Source organism: Sebastes fasciatus, chromosome 14, assembly GCF_043250625.1.
Source record: "Sebastes fasciatus isolate fSebFas1 chromosome 14, fSebFas1.pri, whole genome shotgun sequence".
NCBI classification, from domain to species: domain Eukaryota; kingdom Metazoa; phylum Chordata; class Actinopteri; order Perciformes; family Sebastidae; genus Sebastes; species Sebastes fasciatus.
The window spans coordinates 3240133-3260887 of record NC_133808.1 but is presented as its reverse complement, the minus strand read 5'-3'; the positions used below and the strand labels follow the sequence as shown (position 1 = coordinate 3260887).

The following is a 20755-nucleotide window of genomic DNA, read 5'->3' as shown; positions in this document are numbered from 1 at the left end:
CTGGTGAAAGGAGATGTCAAAGGCAGTTCTGCAGCGTGATGGCTTTAAAGCTTTCTCAGAGTGCAACTACTAAACAAGTAGTGAAACAGAACACGAGAGGGGGGAAAAATGCCGTTTTGGCTGGCAAAGGTCTTGTTTATTTATTAAAAATATTATCCTCAGAGTAAGAGATGAAGCGAAACTAAGTATGGCATGCTGTTACATTATGTCCGATTCCAAGAACTTGCCTTCAGTTTGAATAATTTGGATCATTAGATGAAAGGATGGCACAGTACTGACCGTCATATATTCGTTTCCTTTCCCCCTGAAACAGTGAATCATCAGTACATCGTGTATTTTCAGAGTGAATCTGCAGAACTCCTTGTTTTGAAGGCCTTTTTTTCCATCTAAAAGAATTCCCCCAGTCTCTTGTGTGTTGGGAAATTGCAGTTTCAACATCGCAATTTTTTAAAATTGCCAAGGCTACAGGCGGTCACACAGTCAGCAAAAATAGACATGTAGACAGATAGCAAGCAGGCAGTCAGAAAGTCAGACCAGCTTTGTTCACTGGTCCATAGTAGAGCAGGCCTAAGGCAGCTATGGCCAGATGGTAATCCCAGAAAGATGTCCCACCATCCCGTTTTATTGATACTGACTCACCGCCTACAGCTCATGTGTGCTTTAACGAGGCTGCATACTTCATCTTCTTTATAGGTAGCCTTGTCTTTATTCTGACGTGCATTCATCAATGGAGGACATCACTTAGGATACAATCACACCCACTCACACCTGAGAGCTGCCCGATGCAACCCTCTACCGTCGGCCGCAGGGAGCAAAGCGTTCAACGTCATTTAAGGTTTTACGCGCACAGCTCTAAAAAGGAGACGACCGTGTTTTTGTGTTGGCGGCGTGTGCCAGGCATGGATGTATAAAGAGAACTGTATACAGCGTTGGAGGCGGGCTCCCGTTCATTCCTATGAGAGTCGCTCAGTGGCGCACAAAGCCAAAATGGCTCGACTGCTGAGTGACCCCGAGTACCCGTATCATTCGGAGATCTTCCGCATCCATTGCGCCAAGGGATGCACTGATACCAATACCGGTATCGGGTATCGGGTCCGATACTGTGCTCATGTACTCGTCACCACCTTTCGGGTCCTCACGCTCCACCTCCCCGACGGTGTGGGCGAGACGGGCTGGTGGTGCGCCCGACCCGCTGGACCAGGATCCCACCTCAGCCAGCGCGCGCCGGCCCTCACTTTCATAGCGCCACAGGGTTTTGCTTGCACCCTCTAACTCGCGTGTGGGTTAGACTCCTTGGTCCGTGGGTTGCTGACATCGCCGCAGACCCCTGGCGCCTTTTACGTGAGCCGCGAGCCACCTTCACCCCGAGTCTTTCCATGCCGACCTAGAGCCGGTCACGGTGCACCGCCTCGTATGCGGGACTCCCCAGCCGGCCGTGTGTCGCTCACACCCTCCAGCTGGCTGTTAACGAGGGTCTTTTGGCACAGAGAAGTACTCGTATCGGTTCTCGGTATCGGTGAGTACCCAAATGTAAAGACTTATACTTCCGTAGAGCAGGCGCAGTACCGTTTCCTTTAACTCCGCCTACCAGCCCTCGCTCCAGCCTTGGTCTGGGTCTCATTCAAATAAAAGGAAGAAGGGAAATAACTCTGGATTCCGCTATTAGTGCATTTTACAACTTTTAGGACCTAATGATTTCATACTGGGAAGTTGATTTATATCAAAAAAATAATGATCTGCTGAGTTACAGACTCTTTCCCAATGTAAGTCTACAGTGAAAAGTATTTTTTGGCCCAATGGCATCACGTGACGGACACGGAAGTTGTGGTACCGCCGTTTGGCCACTATGAAAATTTGCTTCACAGCCCGGCGCTCCTCCTGGGGGGGTTTGTGCCTGGCAGACAGAAGACGACTTTGAGAAAGAGGGGGAAACTCAATAAGAGGGAAAATGAAGGGAGTTGGGGGAAGGGAGGCCTGGGGGGGGAAGGGAGGCCTGGCAGAGGGACGGAGGGGCCCGAGCGCCACAGGCTCATCTGCCCATGCCTCACTTCCCCCTCTGTGGTTCTATTGGCCTGGCACATCGACACCAACAACAACGCGCCAGGAGGCTGTCACTTCCTTTTATTTACAGTAGTATCGTTGCTTTCCCGAGACCATTCTTTCAGGAAAGAGATTTCTTCTTATGCAAATGTGTATATACATCAGCTTGAGTTCCTCTAATTTTTTGGTTTCCCCGTTGCGCTCCACATGAACTCGAGGGAACTATCCAGTGCCCGAACGAGCAGTGTTTGGCAGACTTACTGGAGCAGTTGGGGGTTAAATAGGCCTTACTCAGTGACATCTCAGTGGCTCTACTCCTGGGAGGGGAGACTGTTAGAGAGTAGTTGTTGATTTGACCGCACTACTAAAACTGTCTGGTAGCTTTGCCATATTGCTACAGATCTCGCTTCATTTATTCCCCCAAGTGTAAGATGGAAAACTGTTTAGGAAAACTGTTGATAGTTTATCAGTGTGAATGGAGGGGTCGGAGTTCCTTTCCAGGAAAACCAGCTGGCGGTTAGATACAGCACCTGTGAACAAAATACATCCATGCATTCACTGCACTTTAGCTCCTGATTCATTGGAGCTACATTTTTCTCAGAGGCAATTTGTCAGGGATTACCTGATGAATGTAATAAAAGATTATGTTTGAACACATTTTTTTTTTTTTCATTTGTGCTTCAGGTCTACTTATATCCTGCACCTCGGCCTGTAACCGGCTGGTTATGTAAAGCAGTCGCTACCTTTTCCAGACACTTCGTCCAGTCTCACTTCTACTTTTAATTGATTTTACAGACAAACTATAACATATCATATTACAAGGTCAGGCAACATGAAAGAGGCTATAAAATTGGGTTTGCAACTTCAATGGAACACTGGTCTGACGGTGGCCCTGAGAGCTCAGTGCACTGCAAATGAAGACAACACAAGCAAATGAAGAAACTAGGGCTGTCAATCAATGACAATATTTAATCACTATTAATCTCATGATTGTCCATAGTTAATCACGATTAATCGCAAATGAATCGCAAATTTTGTATCTGTTCGAAATGTACCTTTAAAGGGAGATGTGTCAAGTATTTAATACTCTTATCAACATAGGAGTGGGCAAATATGCTGCTTTATGCAAATTAATGTATATATTTATTATTGGAAATCAATTAACGACACAAACAGATACTGTCCAGAAACCCTCACAGGTACTGCATTTAGAATAAAAAATATGCTCAAATCATAACATGGCAAACTGCAGCCCAACAGGCAACAACAGCTGTCAGTGTGTCAGTGTGCTGACTTGACTATGACTTGCCCCAAACTGCATGTGATTATCATAAAGTGGGCATGTCTGTAAAGGGGAGACTCGTGGGTACCCAGAGAACCCATTTACATTCACATATCTTGAGGTCAGAGGTCAAGGGACCCCTTTGAAAATGGTCATACTAGTTTTTCCTTGCCAAAATTAAGCACAAGTTTGGAGCGTTATTTAGCCTCCTTCATGACAAGCTAGCATTACATGGTTGGAACCGATGGATTCATTAGGTTTTCTAGCTTTAAAACTGACCCCGCTACAGCCTTTGAAAGATCGATTGCATTAATGCGTTAAAGAAATTAGCGGCCTTAAAACTAATCTGTGTTAACGCATTATTACAGTGTTACCTTTGACAGCCCGAGAAGAAACATCTTCACCAATTTGACGACACGTGCAGCATTTAGACAAAGAAGCTGACAACACAATGCCCACGGATGGGAAACGCTTGCCATGGTTTGGCGCTTATGAAGTTATTCCAGTCAGCTACCCGTCACTGTGATCGCATGATTTGGATATTATAGTAATAAGTAGGGATGCACTGATACCCGATACCAGTATCGGGTATCGGGTCCGATACTGTGCTCATGTACTCGTACTCGCAAAACAGCTCCAATACAACGGCACCGATACCACTTTACAGCAGCATGACGTTAACCTCTCGTCACCATCTTTCGGGTCCTCACGCTCCACCTCCCCGACAATGCGGGCGAGACCGGCCGGTGGTGCGCCCGACCCCGCTGGGCCGGGATACCACCTCAGCCGGCGCGTGCCGGCCCTCACTTTCATTGCGCCACAGGGTTTTGCTTGCACTCTCTGACTCGCGGGTGCGTTAGACTCCGTGTTTCAAGACGGGTCAGGTAGGTTGCGGACAACGCCACAGACCTCTGGCGCCTTTTACGTGGGCCGAGGCACGACGCGGTTGGGGCGCACTGAGGCCAGTCCGCCCCGGTCGACAGTCGCTCCGGGAACAGGGAGCCCCGTCACGGTGCGGCCAGGTCCGGGCAGGGAGCGCTCTAAAGCTGCGGCCGCGAGCCACCTTCGCCCCGAGCCTTTCCAAGCCGACCTAGAGCCAGTACAGAGAAGTACTCGTATCGGTACTCAGTACCGGCGAGTACCCAAATGTAAGTATTTGTACTTGTACTAGGTCTGAAAAACAGTGGTATCGGTGCATCCCTAGTAATAAGCAAAAAGCTAACTCTAGATTAACAGCAGATATCTGCAATAAAATCTGAATCACGTGATCACAATGTTTAAATAAGCCAACAAAAAATAAATTTGAGGTCATTCTCCAACTCCACTGACGGATAGCGGACTTCACTGGCTGCATATCCCGGCCAGGTGTGTTGTCATATCGGTGAAGGTGTTTCTTCATTTGCTTATGTTATGTCTGTTTGCATTCTTAATCCGCCTTGCATTGAGCTCTCAGGGCCACCGTACAGTCCTCCAGGAACCGGCCCTAGTGATAAAGGCTTCCCACAAACACTTCTCATTTTACCAGGTCCCTACTTCAGCCTACTTTACCCTGATTTCATGTCTTGTCATCTCCATACACTCATAATGTACGACACACACACACACACAGAAATGTGAACACAACATGTCGTGGCCTACTTTTTCGAGCACCTCTGTTGTAATCCTATCTACGACCGCTGAATAGAAGCAGTGTGGGAAAGCCTGAACCACCATTGTGCGACAGCAGGACTGAAAGAAGAGGGAGGTTGGAGCGGTTCTGCAGGCTGGTTTATTTAGTCTCCATCTTGGAAGTGGCTAATTAGCCGGGACCCCCACATTCCTGTTCAATGAGAACGAACCCAATGCCGGTGCAAACGTACATAAAAACACAAACTATAGTCTTAAACATTCCCCGGTGATTACAATCGGAGTTTTGTCCTCCTCACGCAAACACCCACTTTCACTCCCAGAGAACATAATGCGCGCTCAGGTGGCAGCGCTGGATGCTTGCACATGGGCGGTGGCAATGCAGATGTTACCTGGTGGCTCTACGCTTTCCTGTGTGTGTGTGTGTGCGCCTCTGCGTGTGTGTGTGTGTTTGCTGGCCAGCTGTGATGGCCAGCTGCCCACTTTACCAAGGCCTTGGCAACTCCCCAGATGGTTGACCCAGATAGACACAGCAAGAGAGGAGAGGAACACTCAAACACACACTCTCTTTGATACACACACACTCTGATGTTAGACCTGCGTGGGCACCCTTCGCACAGGGATGCTCATGCAGTCCCATCAGAGCAGGTGAGGGAGGAAAGTAAGAGTTGTTTTTTTTGGCTTATTTTTGGGATGACCTCAAACTCTCCTGATGCAGCAAAGTTTCATCAGTATGTGGCTCTTTGTTGTTTAAAGGCGTACTACACAGCAGTAATCGGACATTATGAGTTTGTTCAGCGACTTTCAAGTCTTACAACAGTTTGCATATTGCATGAAGTCCGGAATATATGCAAGGGGGGCTAGACAGTAATGGTTTCCCAGGCAAACACAGTTGGAACTGCACGGGCAACCAGATTTTTGGAAAAGATCTGGCGCGTTCCTGTGGGATGTTGTACCAAAAAGTAAACGGTACAAATCAAACACTTTGGAGTGAACATGATTAAGTCTGGACCACCTGACCGTCATTTCATACGCTGCCTCTTGTTCTTTGCCGTGATTGTACGCCTTTTTTAATGTACATTGTCCCCACCAGAGAAACAGCAGCAGTTTGTTCACACTGTTTTCAGGTGCCCTCTTGTCGTGCTACCTAGCTGGAAAATAGCAAATGGGAAATTTCTAGGGGTGGGAAAAAAATCGATTCAGTATCGCAATTTTTTTTTTACGATTCTCAAGTAGATTTTTTAATACCAGAATTAATATATTTGCTTCATTTGAGTCTATGCGGAGGTAGAAGGAAGTCACCGCTTTAATTGTTGTAGTCTGAGTAACGTGACGTCATATCCGTTCCGTATCCGTCAACCAAAACAAACCGCAGCTGGTCGCAGCTAGCCGAGACGAGTAAGTACAAAACAGCGGAGGGTCCATGTGGACACGACCTGAAACCTCCCATGTTAAATCCAGCGTGGTAAACACTACACATCCAGTAAAGGATGGAAACACTTTGGGTTTCACACATTGACAGGAAAAACAGAGCTAGACATCACGGCTAAAGCTGCATGCTAACTCTGTCACGGACAGGAAACGTTATCGTATCGCGGTAACGTGAGGTCAAGCCAGCCGTCGCTCTCATCTCCGTGGTCAAAACGGCCGACGCTACAACCGTAACTGTAACAAACGCTTATGATACTTACACATTTTGTTCAGCAAGATAATCTTCATGAATGATCACCACTTTTATGATTTTTGAAGAATGAATGCAATCACCAGAAGTAAAAAGCTAACGTTAGGCTATAAACGAGCTACTCCACGGTCACATGAGCGTGAGTATACACAACGAGGACGTAAAGGAGGACGAGTCACCGCGATGATGTTTAGTAGTCTCATTTAGCCACTTGTTAGCAACCACCTTTTTTAAGACACGTTAAGGCTTCAAAATGTACAAGTGGGATATTTACTGACGTATTTTATATCGTAGAAGCTTGTGTTTAACCACAGATCTTATTTCAGGCATCTAACTAAAATCCCATTGACTTCGAGACATAAACCGGAAGTGCTGAAATGCTAACTCACTTTCTGGTTTTTAGACTCATTCCTGCACCACTCTATTATTTTGGTGAGCTTATCATTACCAATGTAGCTGTTTGCTGGAACTACAAATATAACATACATATTCCTACAAACTGTATTTGTTCTTTGACCAATCGGGGTGGCAGATTTGATAAAACACTCATATACGTCATTTTGAGAATGGTCATGTGAGTCATTTTTAAAGAATATGCTTTACCCACAGAGCTGAAATGTCATTTTAAACTGTGAATGACCCCACCTGCTCACCTCCACGTTTCTTTGTGCATTCAGAGGTGTTTTTCCGCAGTCACATGTGGGTCTCTGTTTCCATGTGTGTGTGTGTGTGTGTGTGTGTGTGTGTGTGCGCGCGTGAGTGCAGTCATTATCCTCAATGTCACACCGCATTGCAGTGCAGTAAAAACCTTTTGAGTAAGTGTCTGTTGTGTATTCAATCCAATAGTTTCAGGGCAGGCTTCCATTAGTTTGTGTTTCACTATCTGAGCGTAGCACTGACATTTTAAAGTGAGCTGATTATGGTTTTTTTTTGTGGCATCTTTAAACATGTCCTGTCAGTCTTATTTCTCTGTCCGTCTCACTCCACCTCAGTACGTCTGTCCTTGCCTTGTTAATTAAAATACTCATATTTTCCGCTCTTTTCCCCCTCTGCGACCAGATCTATTTCTCTCGCCCCGTGACCTCAAGTTTCCCCCTCTTCTTCTCCGTAACGCAGGAAATGGAAGGTTGTGCCATCAACAAGGGCTCCCAGCAGGGTAGAAAGATAAATTGACTGAGAAAAGAGGCTCATTCGTCATAAGAGAAAAGTGCTGACATCTATGTTGTAACATATAATAAAGAGAGGGAGGGCTATTAAAGGTGAGGAGAAATGTACCGCGGTTCGGCATGACGGGAAGCAGGATCAAAAATGCTGTTGTAGATTATGAGTAAGTAACGTGTGTGTGTGTGTGTGTGTGTGTGTGTGTGTGTGTGTGTGTGTGTGTGTGTGTGTGTGTGTCTGTGGTTTGACGAGGGCACAAGGTATGCATGGATACTGCCAGCCAGCCGCATCAATTCACTATTAAAACATCCTTGAGCAGAGAAAAACCTGCTCATTGTCAGTTGATTTACAATGTCAGGTGATTTCTGTTCATACGCAATTACGTGCCATGTTCACACTCTAACTGGGAGTATCTCAATGATGCTTTTTCCCCCCGAACCTGTGATCTGATGCAAAGTTTTTTCACTAAATTGAGCCAGAATATTCCAAAAATCACATTCAGAGCCATACAGCCTACCTGCAACGTGAAAAACCCACTTGGATTTTGTCCATGTTGCCATGACAACATGCAAATCTTAGCAGAATTTCCCAGAGATTGTTGTCAAAATGTTGTTTGCAGCAGTTCGGGCTGAGGAGCAACATGACAACTGTGGAAGGAACAAAATCAAAACGGCTCAGCTTGATTGGTATTCACCTCGGGTTGTCAAATCTCAAAGGAATCTGGAGAAGCACGGGATTTAGAGGTGATATGATTCCTTTCGTTATTTATATACACGTGTGTAATGCCATTTTGTGGGTTTTTATGTAGGTATACAATAAAAGAGTGTATCACGTCATAAACAACCATTAAGGACCTGCAGTGTGAACGCAGACTGTGTGGCTTGAAGTTCGACGCCCTTATCCCACCCTTCCTTTGTTCCAGCTTGTTGACTTTGCCCTTCAGGTGGATATGTATTGCCCGTGGGTCTAACACACAGCCGCCCATTGTTCCCCTCATGCTTACGTTGATCACACATGCACACAAGACACGTACACACACACACACACACACCACTGATGGTCAGCCAAAAACACCCAAAGCCACAAGCAGTGGAGCAGATCTGTCCCAGGCGGAGAGCTGGTTAAAGAGGGGGACCACACCCAGCTGTGGGAGTTCACGGTAGACTTGGGAACTAAAGGGAACTCCCATAGGAAGAATTAAGTCATTCCTATGTACAGGCCCTCTTATTTAAAAACAGAAGCAGGCTCCTGTTTAGAGAGACTGCCAGTAAAATATAGCAGCTGGTAAATGACGCAAAATAAGCAATGGGGTTTGTGAAATATTGTGGATAATCAGATTTGTGGAAGCTACTAGAAGTCGCAAGATTATTTTTGGCAGACTGGTTTGTTTATAGATAATTCTTAGACGGTTGTGTGGTACTGTGTATTTGAGTGTGTATATTCCCTCATATGTGGTTTTTTTTAAGAAAGCCAACACACCCCCGGGTTTACGGCTACCTCGCTGAAGTGCTGTGTCTCTCACGCCTGTGGTGTCCACACTGGCAGCGTTTCTGCTGTGGCGCTGCTGCTGTTGTCAGCCCCTTTCTTTCTACATAGTGCTTGCCTTTCATAATGGCCATTTCATTTCATTATAAATGTGATTTATTATTTATTATTAATGAGAAAGTTTATGACCCAGCCGCCATAATGAGATCAGTTGAGGAAATAACCAAGCACCGCCCACCAGCCAGAGCAAACTTTCTCATTTTACAGCTAAACAGGCATTACAGTAACAGAATACTGATTCATATTTGATCAGGGCTGCCTAGTTTGACAGTTTGATCAGAGTTTGCGAGTGATTGACATCCACCTCCGTTGAATGAACAGCCAATAGGAACGCTCTCTCTCTCTGAAATGACCTGTGATTGGCCAAAGTCTTCCGTCACGGGCTAGATTTTCTAAAGCCTGAAAACAGAGCTATGAGGAGGAGCAGAAGTCTCTCTCAGAACACTTGAATTACAATATGCTGAAAGGTTATTACGGATTTTTTTGCCCAATAATGCCAAAAACATTCTGCCACTGACACTTTAACATTCAATAACATTGCAAATGTCTCCACTGTGGGACTAATAAAAGATTATCTCATCTTATCTTCACATGATTCAAATTGAAATGTTTCTGTTTATCACTATGAAACAGGTCTGAAGGTTGAAAAGTTTTAGAATACAAATCTGGAATCTAAGAGTACAATTGTGAACTTAATCTTTGTTAGGATAAAGAGGGGGTCTTTGGAAAATGTTCTCCTCTATAAGGTGTCCCTGGCCCCAAAATATTAGAGAACACTTTGCCCTAGAGACCGTGACACTTCTTAACACTTCATGCGACCAAAATGGTTTTGGCAACACAAAATCCGTAGAGCCCCTTGACCATCGCAAATAAGACTAGAAATTCACTTCTAATCCCTTGCATTTGGAATTCTACCCATCGCCAAGTATGCAGTCTAACATGCACTACCCGGGATTCTTCAATTCAGCATCACTGAATCCATTTCCTTGAAGCGGTGCACAGAACGTGGATATGAATACAGAAAAGCAGTGCAGGGAAAACCACAGAACCGTGCTGGAAATACAGACGGAAACCACCGAACCACCATAGATATCACGTTTTCTAAAGGTTATAAAACATCTTTTTAGTCAAATAGTACAGAATTGAGTAAGAAATGTCCTCTGATCATTTCTGTTTTATTGCATTCAGCATGTGGGTAGGTTGTTGGCTTCTTCCCGGTGATTTTGGCAGCCATTCTAAAACCATCTTAGTGTGTACATGTGATGAGAGCACTTGATCCGATGTGTTCTCTTAGTCAGCACCTTCTGCTCTGGCTTGTGCCTATTTCTCTCAAATTTGTCTCAAATACACTTCCATAATAAATTGGGCAAAAGAATTCTGCAAAGATGTGTTTCACAGTGCATCCCCTACTAAACCATCACTGTAAGGAAACTTTACACTATACCATTCACAGATCTTACCTTCAAGGACAGAGCAGCGTAACATATGTGAGCAGTTGCAGCAGTGTTTGTGTGTGAAAAATTTGATTATGATGTTCAAGCAAATGCAAAAACATTCTCCGTCCTCTGTGTGTGTGCATGCTGCATAATGTTTAATTACCTTGTAGCAGTGCTGCCCTCTGCTGGACTGAAGTCAGCAGAACAAAAACACTGCCAGACGTTCACAAGGGGAGGACAAATATAGTGCACGGTGATGCAGCTTCTCTCTCCCTTGCATTTTTATACACACACACACACACACACACACACACACACATCCATACACACAATCAATCACAGTACAATCACTCACACACACACACACGTAATTAAATGATGGATTAATTAAAATTGTCCCTGTGTATGCATGTGTGAGAAAAAGCTAGGTCACAGGGAGGGGGGAGCATTTAATGGCTCTCAGGACACTGGCTAGCCTGTGTGTGTGTTTGTGTGTGTGTGTGTATGTGTGTGTGTGTGTGTGTGTGTGTGTGTGTTTGCGGGGCTAGTGGTTACTGAGCCATTGGCCTAATTTTTGGCTGAAGACCGGGAGTCGAGGTTTACAGTCACACACTCCTCTTGTCGCGCGCAGTTGACTGACTTTCTGTCTCTCTTTCATCATCTTTCTCTTTCATAATCAACCTCTCTGACTTGATTCTTGTCCAGCCCGGTCTCTGCTGTCTTTTTCCTCATCACTTATGTCAAGTCAACTGTCCCTCCACTCCAGTCCTCAAAGACCATAGGACCCTAATATGACCACACACAAACTCACTCCAAAGCTCTAAAAGGCGCTCCCCTACTAATCTTCTCAAATGCAACCCCCCCTCTCTCTCTCTAAATCTTTGCCAAAACTCTGTTCACAAGATGAAGTTCAGGGAGTATTGCTTTAGGAACGGGACTTCCTCACAAGGCAATGGAACTCCACTCTTCGCCAGAACATTTTTCATCCGCTTTCAGGTTTAGGTATTCAGGGATCGCAGGACACTCATACTCATACCTACGTGTTTGTTTTCCACAATGATAACTGATCCGACGTGCAGCTGAAACACACAGGTCTTTAAGAGACTAAAAAAATTCTCTTTTTTTTTTATTTCATCAGCGTCCGCGGGAATACTCCAAGGTTTGGTTTTTATACTCTTCTTCTGCTCCGGATGTCCGTTCAGTTCAGCCGATCAGACTGTTGTCAGGCTATTAAATAGGCGTTGTCAGTCCATATAAGCCCCATAGATGTGGGTCAATAGGGGCCTACTACACCCACTAGTATCATCTATTGACATGGTTGATCACTAGGGGTGGGACGATTCACTCAGCTCACGATACCATACGATACACGATATTGGGTTCACAATCTCGATACGATATTATAACAATAATTCTAACAAAACTTGAAAGATGAAAATATGTGACTGAAAAAGTAGTCTTTTATTCAAAGGACACAAAATGCAAAACAATGCTGTTGTTTGCCCTATAGTTAAATTTTTTATTAAATTGTAATGTGTTATAACTAGTAACATGGTATAGCCCAGGGGTCAGCAACCTGCGGCCCTTTAGTCCCTCTCCAGTGGCTCCCTGTAGATTTTTGAAAATGGAAATGAATAACTGTGTTTTGTTTACATTTTCATTTTTATTAATCATTGTTGGAGGTCTATGGTACGACGGTACGACGGAGTGTTAGGGCCACTTTGAGGAAAAAAAATAAATCTGAGATTTCGAGAATAAAGTCCTTATATTATGAAAATAAAGTCATAGGTTTACGAGAAAAAAAGTCGGAATATGAAAATAAAGTCATGAAATTATAAAGTAGTAATTTAACGTGTTATTTTCTTTTTTTCTCGTAAAGTTATGACTGTATTCTCGTAATATTGCGACTTTTTTTCTCCTAAAGTTATGACTTTATTCTCGTAATATTACGACTTTTTTTCTCGTAAAGTTATGACTTTATTCTTTTGATATTACGACTTTTTTCTCGTAATATTATGACTTTATTCTGGAAATCTCCGATTTTTTTCCCCTCAATATGGCCTTAATACTCCGTAGTACATTTGCACTTTGGCCCTCACTGCATCAGACTTATATACTATATACTTAGACTATAAACTGTGTTACCTTCATCACAATGCTCAAATGTTTTGCGGCTCCAGACAGATTGTTTTTTTTTGCCTAAAATAGCTCTTTTGATAGTAAAGGTTGCTGACCTCTGGTATAGCCTAATCATCAATAGACGTCTTCCATGCTAATTTCACCTGACTCCTCCATTATTGTCTGGCTGCAAATCAGCTGCAAATGTACTAACCACACCAGCACTAGGGATGTGACGGTGTGTAAATCTAAAGAGGTTGTAGTTTTATCGCCTAAAGCCTGACAGTTTGTGGCCCTCGGTGGGCATTCGTCGGTCTAGTTTTTTCAATGTGTCCTGCACTGTCAGCTCTAGTCTGCCTGTTTTTGAGACGATTCAGCATGTTGAAGCGGCGGCGGCGGCAGCCGTCGGTCAGAGAAATCACCGTGATTGGCGGAAGAATCAGTGCACGAGAAGAGAAACGGAAGTGAGGAAAGCAAGCCAACGAGTAAAGTCAAGAGAAAAAAACACAGAAGGCTCTTCTCATTTTTCATCTTCATCTCATCTGATCATTCAAAACACACGGATGTTTTCACAACCACATGGCCGTCTGGAATGAAGCTAAGTGGTGAGTGAGAGCGGTGTGAAAATAGTCGCGTAAACGCCGCTTTGTTTCATGTACGTATCAAAACAACGGCTTGTATATCCGTCGTCCTCGGTCTTCTGGTTTCCCTTTTTGAATGACGAATACAGACTACCGCCGCCTGCTGGTAGGGAGAGTTATTTCATCTCACACAGTCACAGATCGTACGTACGTGGTAGTTGGCCGCCGGCTGTAGTCTTTGTGGTGTTTTCGAGTGCAACATCAGGCAAAGGTGACGTGAGGCGACGCAACTGGTGGCCTTCGTCGCCGCTTGGTCTCTGATGTCTGGTTGGTGTGTCTGGGCCTTAACTGTCATACCATTTTGTTGACTAATCGATCAGTTGATTTAATCGACAGATCTGTGAAACTGAGTTTCTCCACATACAGCAAAAAGCATCACTTTAAATCTTGTGTTTACCAGAGATGTGCTCAGAAGTTACTTGGAAGTAAGTCATTCAACATGAAGAAAGCATTAAAAAATAACATATCGGACTAAAACCAAAGCGGCCAATTAGTCGACTAATGGAAGAAGAGGAGGCAGCCCTAAAACTACTAGCCTGATTTTCATGTAACATGGAGGAAGGGTGGAGCGTGGGCTAAGTTAGAACCCATTACATTTTGGAGCGGATCCGAATCACGGGGCGGATACACGCATCATTTTTCACTTAAGGAAACGGGATTGGCGAAGGTCTGCGCATTCCGAGTGCCTTTCTAGTTCCAGTATATTTCTGTGCATTTCTTTATTACATCGTCTGTGGTAGTTTAACACAAGTTAGGAGGTGGAATCTTCCAAGCCAGTACTAGTGAAGCACGATTTAACCAGCTAATACTGAGCTCTTACAATTCTGCATCCCTGAAAGTGGCTTGAAAATTAAAAAAAAGCTGTTCCCACTGAGTCTATTTTTAGAGCTTGGTTCTTTTTAGTTGACGGTGAGCACATCTACGGTATGAACCAACAGATGGGCTCACCACAGTAGCCTGGACCGCTTGCCTGTGAAACAGTTTAAGAGGTTGTTTTTGTCAATGGTTGTGTTTCTCAGTCTAACCACTGCGGAGGCCACCAGGAGTCGAGCTGTTATTTGAAGTCTGGAACGCCTTTAAAAGTCAGGCTGGGTAACCACAGCCTCTTTCCTCTTTCAGGATGTGTCGAAAATGCCAAGAGAGAGAGAGAGGAGTGGGTAAAATCTCTGCCTGTGGATGAACAACATGTGCCTCTGTGGGGCATGCGAGGCTATTCTCCCATGTCTGCATGTCTTTTGCTCTATAAATTAAAACACTAAAGGAAGTGGACTGACTATAGTCTCTTTCTCAGAAAAACAAAGCAAAACAAAAACAAGGCAGTTGTGGTGAGACTTGGCCAGCCAATAGTTATCGTTGGCTTCCACACAGAAGCATGAATGAATTCACATCTGGAGAATATTTAAGTTCATCTGCTTTCTCAGACTGACCCCACAACTCTTATCCCAAATCTTTTGGCTGGCTCTTTTTTTTTTTTGCTCTAACCATCTGCCTTTTTTTTTATAGTCATTTTTTTTTTCCTCTCCGTTCGACCATTTCTCAGTCGCTGTCTCGTTTTCTTCTTTCTGCCTTTCTCTCTCTGTCTTTCTGCTCAGTTTAACTACATGTGCTTAATTGGCAAACCTCTACCCAAAAGTCTCTGAATTTGTTTTTTTGAGAACGTTTTATATATGGAGCAGTGGGAGGAGAGCTGTGGTGGAGTCGGGCAGCAGTGAAGACAGCCTTGTTGACCTTAAACGACCCTCGGAGGTTCCAAATCCTACTTTTGGATCAAGACAACCCTTCTTTTCTTTTTTTATAGGAAGATTACTCCTCACCTCATCTTACCTTTCCTCATAGCTTCATCTCCCACTCTTCGTTTCCTGGTTCTTTATCTTACGTTCTCACTCAAGGGGTTTTCTCGATATCCTCCCCTCTTATTTCTTTTACTCTTCTCAAGCTTTTATGTCTCTATTTCTTCTCCCCCTCCTCGTCTCTGCTGTATCTACCAGTAAGGCTTTGGAGCTTTAAAGGTCCCATATCCTGCTCATTTCCAGGTTCATACTTTTATTTTGGGTTTCTACTAGAACATGCTGTAATGTTAACTTTATTTTCCTCATACTGTCTGCCTGAATATACCTGTATTTACCCTCTGTCTGAAATGCTCTGTTTTAGTGCATTTCAACGGAATTGCGTTGCTAGGCAACAGTTTGGGATCATGTTTACTTCCTGTCAGCTGATGTAATTCACATACACTGCAACAGGAAATAAACTGGGACACGTTTAGAATGTTTACGTTTAAAACCGCGTAATGGTCTAAATATTGTATATTTGTGACATCACAAATGGACAGAAATCCTAACAGCTTGTTTCAAACGCACAATTTCTGAATACGGGCTGTTTGTAATTCTCCGTATATTGAGCGTTTTGATAGTTTAATAGTATTTATATAACACCTAAACCTACTTTATAATATAAAAGTCTCACTTTTTAACAATATGGGACCTTGAAGGTCTTTTTTCTGTTACGTTTGGTCTGTGGGCTTCAAATAGCATTTTTTTTGGAGGGTTCATGTGCAGAAATCAGATTCGGAATTGCAATATTTATAAAGTATAATACTAGTAAAAAAAAGTCCATCTTCGTTGCACTGGTAAAGGAAGATATTTATCTTACCTAGTCATGAACAACAACAGGGGTTTGTGCTTTAAAAACTCTTTGGTTGCCTTGTCTGTATGTCTAGAATCATCCTCTTGCTATGGTACATCTTCCAAAAACAGAGGGACTTAGTAGAAAGAGGGCAACAAGTCTGCCAATATAGATGTAGACACCTTCTTCTACCCTCAAACCCTTCTAATACCACCCTAACTCATAGTCACTGACTACGTTTACATGCACAAATTATCATGTCCTAACTCCGAATAAGACAATATTCCTACTTGGGATATTTACAAATAATCAAAAACCTGTTGATATCCAAGTCTTTCATAATGTTTAAAAGTAGGTGTGTTTCTCCCTCCGACCAGCAATGTGGGCTTTTCTTTTGGGCATGCATCTCTGCAAACTGTCGGCTAGTGTGTTTGTGTTTGAGCCAGCCCTGAACAGGCAAGAGGCCGTGTGTCACAAACTGTGGTAAAAACTCCAAATTGAGACGCATATTCCGAATGCACTGCTCCAAAGAATGCTCCTAAAACGTGAATAATATCGGCATATCCCACATGTCTTAAAGGTCCCATATTGTAAAAAGTGAGATTGTCATGTCTGTTATAGTATAAAGCAGGTTTAAGTGCTTTATAGATACTGTGAAAGTATTGAAACGTTCAATATACAGAGAAATATGCACAGCCCGTATTCAGAAATTGTGCGTTTGAAACAAGCCATCAGGATTTCTGTCCATTTGTGATGTCATAAATATACAATATTTAGACCATTACACGGTTTTAAACGTAAACATTCTTAATGTGTCCCAGTTTATTTCCTGTTCCAGTGGATGTAAATGACATCAGCTGACAGGAAGTAAACATGGACCCAAACTGTTGCCTAGCAATGCAATTCCGTTGAAATGCACTAAAACGGAGCGTTTCAGACAGAGGGTAAATACAGGCATTTTCAGACAGACAGTATGAGGAAAATAAAGCTGTTTTTTTTAATATTACAGCATGTAAACATGTTCTAGTAGAAACACCAAATACAAGTATGAAACTGACAATGAGCACGATATGGGACCTTTAATCGGGAAATGCTCCATTCAGAATAAGGCCTAATTTAGAATATTCAAACAGAATATGCTGTTTACATGACGCCTATCAAATTTGGAATATTGTCATATTCGGAATAATAGTGGAATATTAGTGTGCATGGAAACTTAGTCACTGTTTTATTTAAAAGCCAGTGTTCTAAAGCAGTGGTTACAACCTTTTTCCTTGAATCTAATTCTGCAAATAGTATAATGCTGATAATATTAGTGTAGCCTGATCTTTATCTGAAACTGTACACAGATACTGGGTTTAAACTGAATATGGCCTACTAAGAAGCTAAAAAAATATCTTTTTAAATAAGTTTATCTTCAGACTTTGGTATAAACGATTTAGTAAGTGTGTTACTATGATTTTAGTTATAAATGTGCAAATCTAATTTTAACAACTTCAGAGCAGACAAATCCTCGTGCACTCCCTATGATCTTTGGCGCCACCCTGAGGGGGGCCTGGACCCCAGGTTGGGAACCACTGTTATAAAGTATAGCCAAAACAAGGAAATCATATATAGTGTTACGGTACACGCTCACATTTGCTCCATGTTACATGTGCATCCGTGTGGCATGCTGCAGACTGCAGCGGTATTAATCTAACATGAATATGTATCTAGTCGAAAATTCCAGTTGGATGGTCAAATAGTGAATGTTATAGAACTTAGAAGTCTCTTTGGTTAGTCGAAGGGACATTGAAAGCTTTGTCAGTTGGGGTTATTCTGATGTCTGGAACTTTTGTTTTCATTTAGCCTGTTTATTTTCCAGAGAAAACATTTTAGTAATGTGTTTGTTTGGTCTGGTTCAGATCAGCGTTCTGTGTAACGACTGGCCACATTAACCACCACATCACATTTCTTAATAAGGGCCTTGTTTTTTGCCAAATGCTGTGCTTGCAGGGAAGCACTGTAGCACTTTATATTATATTGCAATGAATTAATTAGAAGGAAAAAAAATCAGTTTTCCAGCTAAATTAATAGATCCAGTAACGCTCAGTGGAAAAACCTGCATACTGTCACTTCAGACAATGGCTGCGACGGGCCAGAAACACCAGCTTTTGGAACGATTCAGTCAGTTCATGGCTGGCAAAGATCGTCTGTTGTGGAAAGCTGGCTTAATATTCACCACTAATGGAGGGTTAATCTAGTGTGTGTACCTTTACTTGCCCTCTGTATCCATCCACTAACTTGGTTGCGCCCTTTGTACTGTCAGTAATCCAGATCTTTGACAGTAACTCGGCTGTTTACTTACTTGGAACATTTTCTCTTTCTTTCCATCAGGTTTTTTTTCCGATCGCAGACTACACAACAGAGCCAAAGGTGAGTGTTTTCTCTCTCTACTTTTTCCATTTCTGTTGTTGGACTCACTTTTCTTGTTTCGTTCTGTCTTTGTCTACATTGGTTGAAGTGGCTAAATGAAGGCTTTTAGTGCACCATTTGTCAACAAAACGAGCATGTAAAAAGTGAGATTTTCAGGTCTTTTACATTATAAAGCAAGTTTAAATGTTATATAAATACTGTTAAACTATCAAAACGCTCAATATACAGAGAAATACACACAGCCCGTATTCAGAAATTGTGCGTTTGAAACAAGCTGTTAGGATTTCTGTCCATTTGTGATGTCACAAATATACAATATTTAGACCATTACACGGTTTTAAACGTAAACAACCAGAAACCAGAGAAGTAAGTCTCAAACTAGTGATGTCATCAAGTATAAAGTCTGGAGCTGCTCCATAGACGATGAATGGGAGACTGATTTAAAGGTCCCATATTGTAAAAAGTGAGATTTTCAGGTCTTTTACATTATAAAGCAGGTTTAAATGTTATATAAATACTGTTAAACTATCAAAACGCTCAATATACGGAGAAATACACACAGCCCGTATTCAGAAATTGTGCGTTTGAAACAAGCCGTTAGGATTTCTGTCCATTTGTGATGTCACAAATATGCAACATTTAGACCAATCACGTGGTTTTAAACGTAAACATTCTAAATGTGTCCCAGTTTATTTCCTGTTGCAGTTGACATCAGCTGACAGGAAGTAATCATGGACCCAAGCTGTTGCCTAGCAATGCAATTCCGTTGAAATGCACTAAAACAGAGTATTTCAGACAGAGGGTAAACACAGGTATATTCAGGCAGACAGTACGAGGAAAATAATGTGTTTTTGAAAATTACAGCATGTAAACATGTTCTAGTAGAAACCCAAAATAAAAGTATGAACCTGAAAATGAGCATGATATGGGACCTTTAAAGCGATGGTAGTCAGAATGTTTTTGGCATCATTCATGTTTTCTGAGGGAAAACTAGACTTCTGCACCTGCACCACCTGATTTTGTTCAGATTCCCTGTCTCATGCACTACTGTCAGGATATAGTGACCGTTTTTATAAAAATAGTGGGTTTTTTTTAAATCATATTTGCTCCAATACGACCCATTGCTGCTTTAATAACAATTCTCAGCCAGCCACAATAATCATCAGCTTAAGCATTAGTGAGTCCTCGGTGGCTTGGAAGATGTGGTTTCATCACAGGTGTAATTGCAGAGGATCACCACTAGAGGTAGGCAGAGTGCTTCTTTTCTGAGATGCCTCTCATCCCTTTCACTCCCGGTGAGGTACGTCAGTAGAGAGGGAATACAAGCATGATACATATAAAAATCTTGAAGTTGGAGTAAAAGGGTGAGGTGAAAACTGATTCCAACATTGCAAGGGTGATTTAATTTACATTTTTATATTAGCAGGTTTGAATGTCACATGTGTGTACGTAGTGAATGTGTGAGCATATTGGAGTTGCATTTTGACCTGGGATGTGAGAGGTTTTTTGCTTATCGGACACGTCTGTGACTTTGAGAGTTTGATTCCCTGCGTTAATTCCCACCCGAGCCTCCCTCCTCTGCTAGTCCCCTCCTTCTTTTTCACACCCTACCCCATCTCCTCCCCCTCTCTGACTACTGATAGGGCAGACATGGAGTCAACAGAGGAGAGAAACGGCGAGGGGGAGGAGGAAAGGGAGGGAAGGAGGGAGGGAGGGAACGAGAGTTTCGGATACGAGGGAGTAGAAAGAAAGAAACGCTGCAGGTGTGTGGAGTTCTGAATATCATTACAGCTTGACGGCACACACACACCGGACGAGCGTGAAGGACAGGTAGACCATGTGTTCACGGTGAGATCCCAGCAGATCTGCTCCAGGTTAGTCTAGTGCTGCAAAGAGAGCTGTTTAGTTGATTTTGCTAACAGTGGTTAAGTGCTGACCAAGCCATGGCCCTTCTTACCAACGGAGTGCAGAATCTGGGCTCCTATTACTGCCTGATCCGACGCAGGTTCAAGAGGAGGCGCAAGAAACGCTCCGAACGCAAAGGTAAACCCCCTCGCAGCAGCAGAGATGTGATGCCAAGCTGACTGGTTGGAGACTTTTTTTTTTTTCCATGTTTGATAACCGGCAAGAGAGGAGAGCTGCTCTCTTGCTGTTTTAAAACAATTAGTTTCTGTGAAGTTTGAAGTTG

The 20755-nt window shown here is 43.1% G+C and overlaps 1 protein-coding gene across 3 annotated transcripts in view; it reads left to right on the top strand.

Moving 5' to 3' along the window:
• adarb1b (adenosine deaminase RNA specific B1b) overlaps nucleotides 1-20755 on the top strand; it is a 176173-nt gene that overhangs the window by 91486 nt on the left and 63932 nt on the right. The window contains exon 4 of one of the 3 annotated variants that reach the window (XM_074658178.1): nucleotides 18529-18567. Coding sequence is in view for 1 of the 3 variants with exons in the window: in XM_074658177.1 (XP_074514278.1) it covers nucleotides 20511-20610 (100 nt within the window). In the remaining 2 variants the exon portion in view is untranslated. Of the gene's footprint in view, nucleotides 1-18528; nucleotides 18568-20271; nucleotides 20611-20755 lie in introns of those variants that run through there. The other 2 variants (XM_074658179.1, XM_074658177.1) reach the window with 2 other exon arrangements.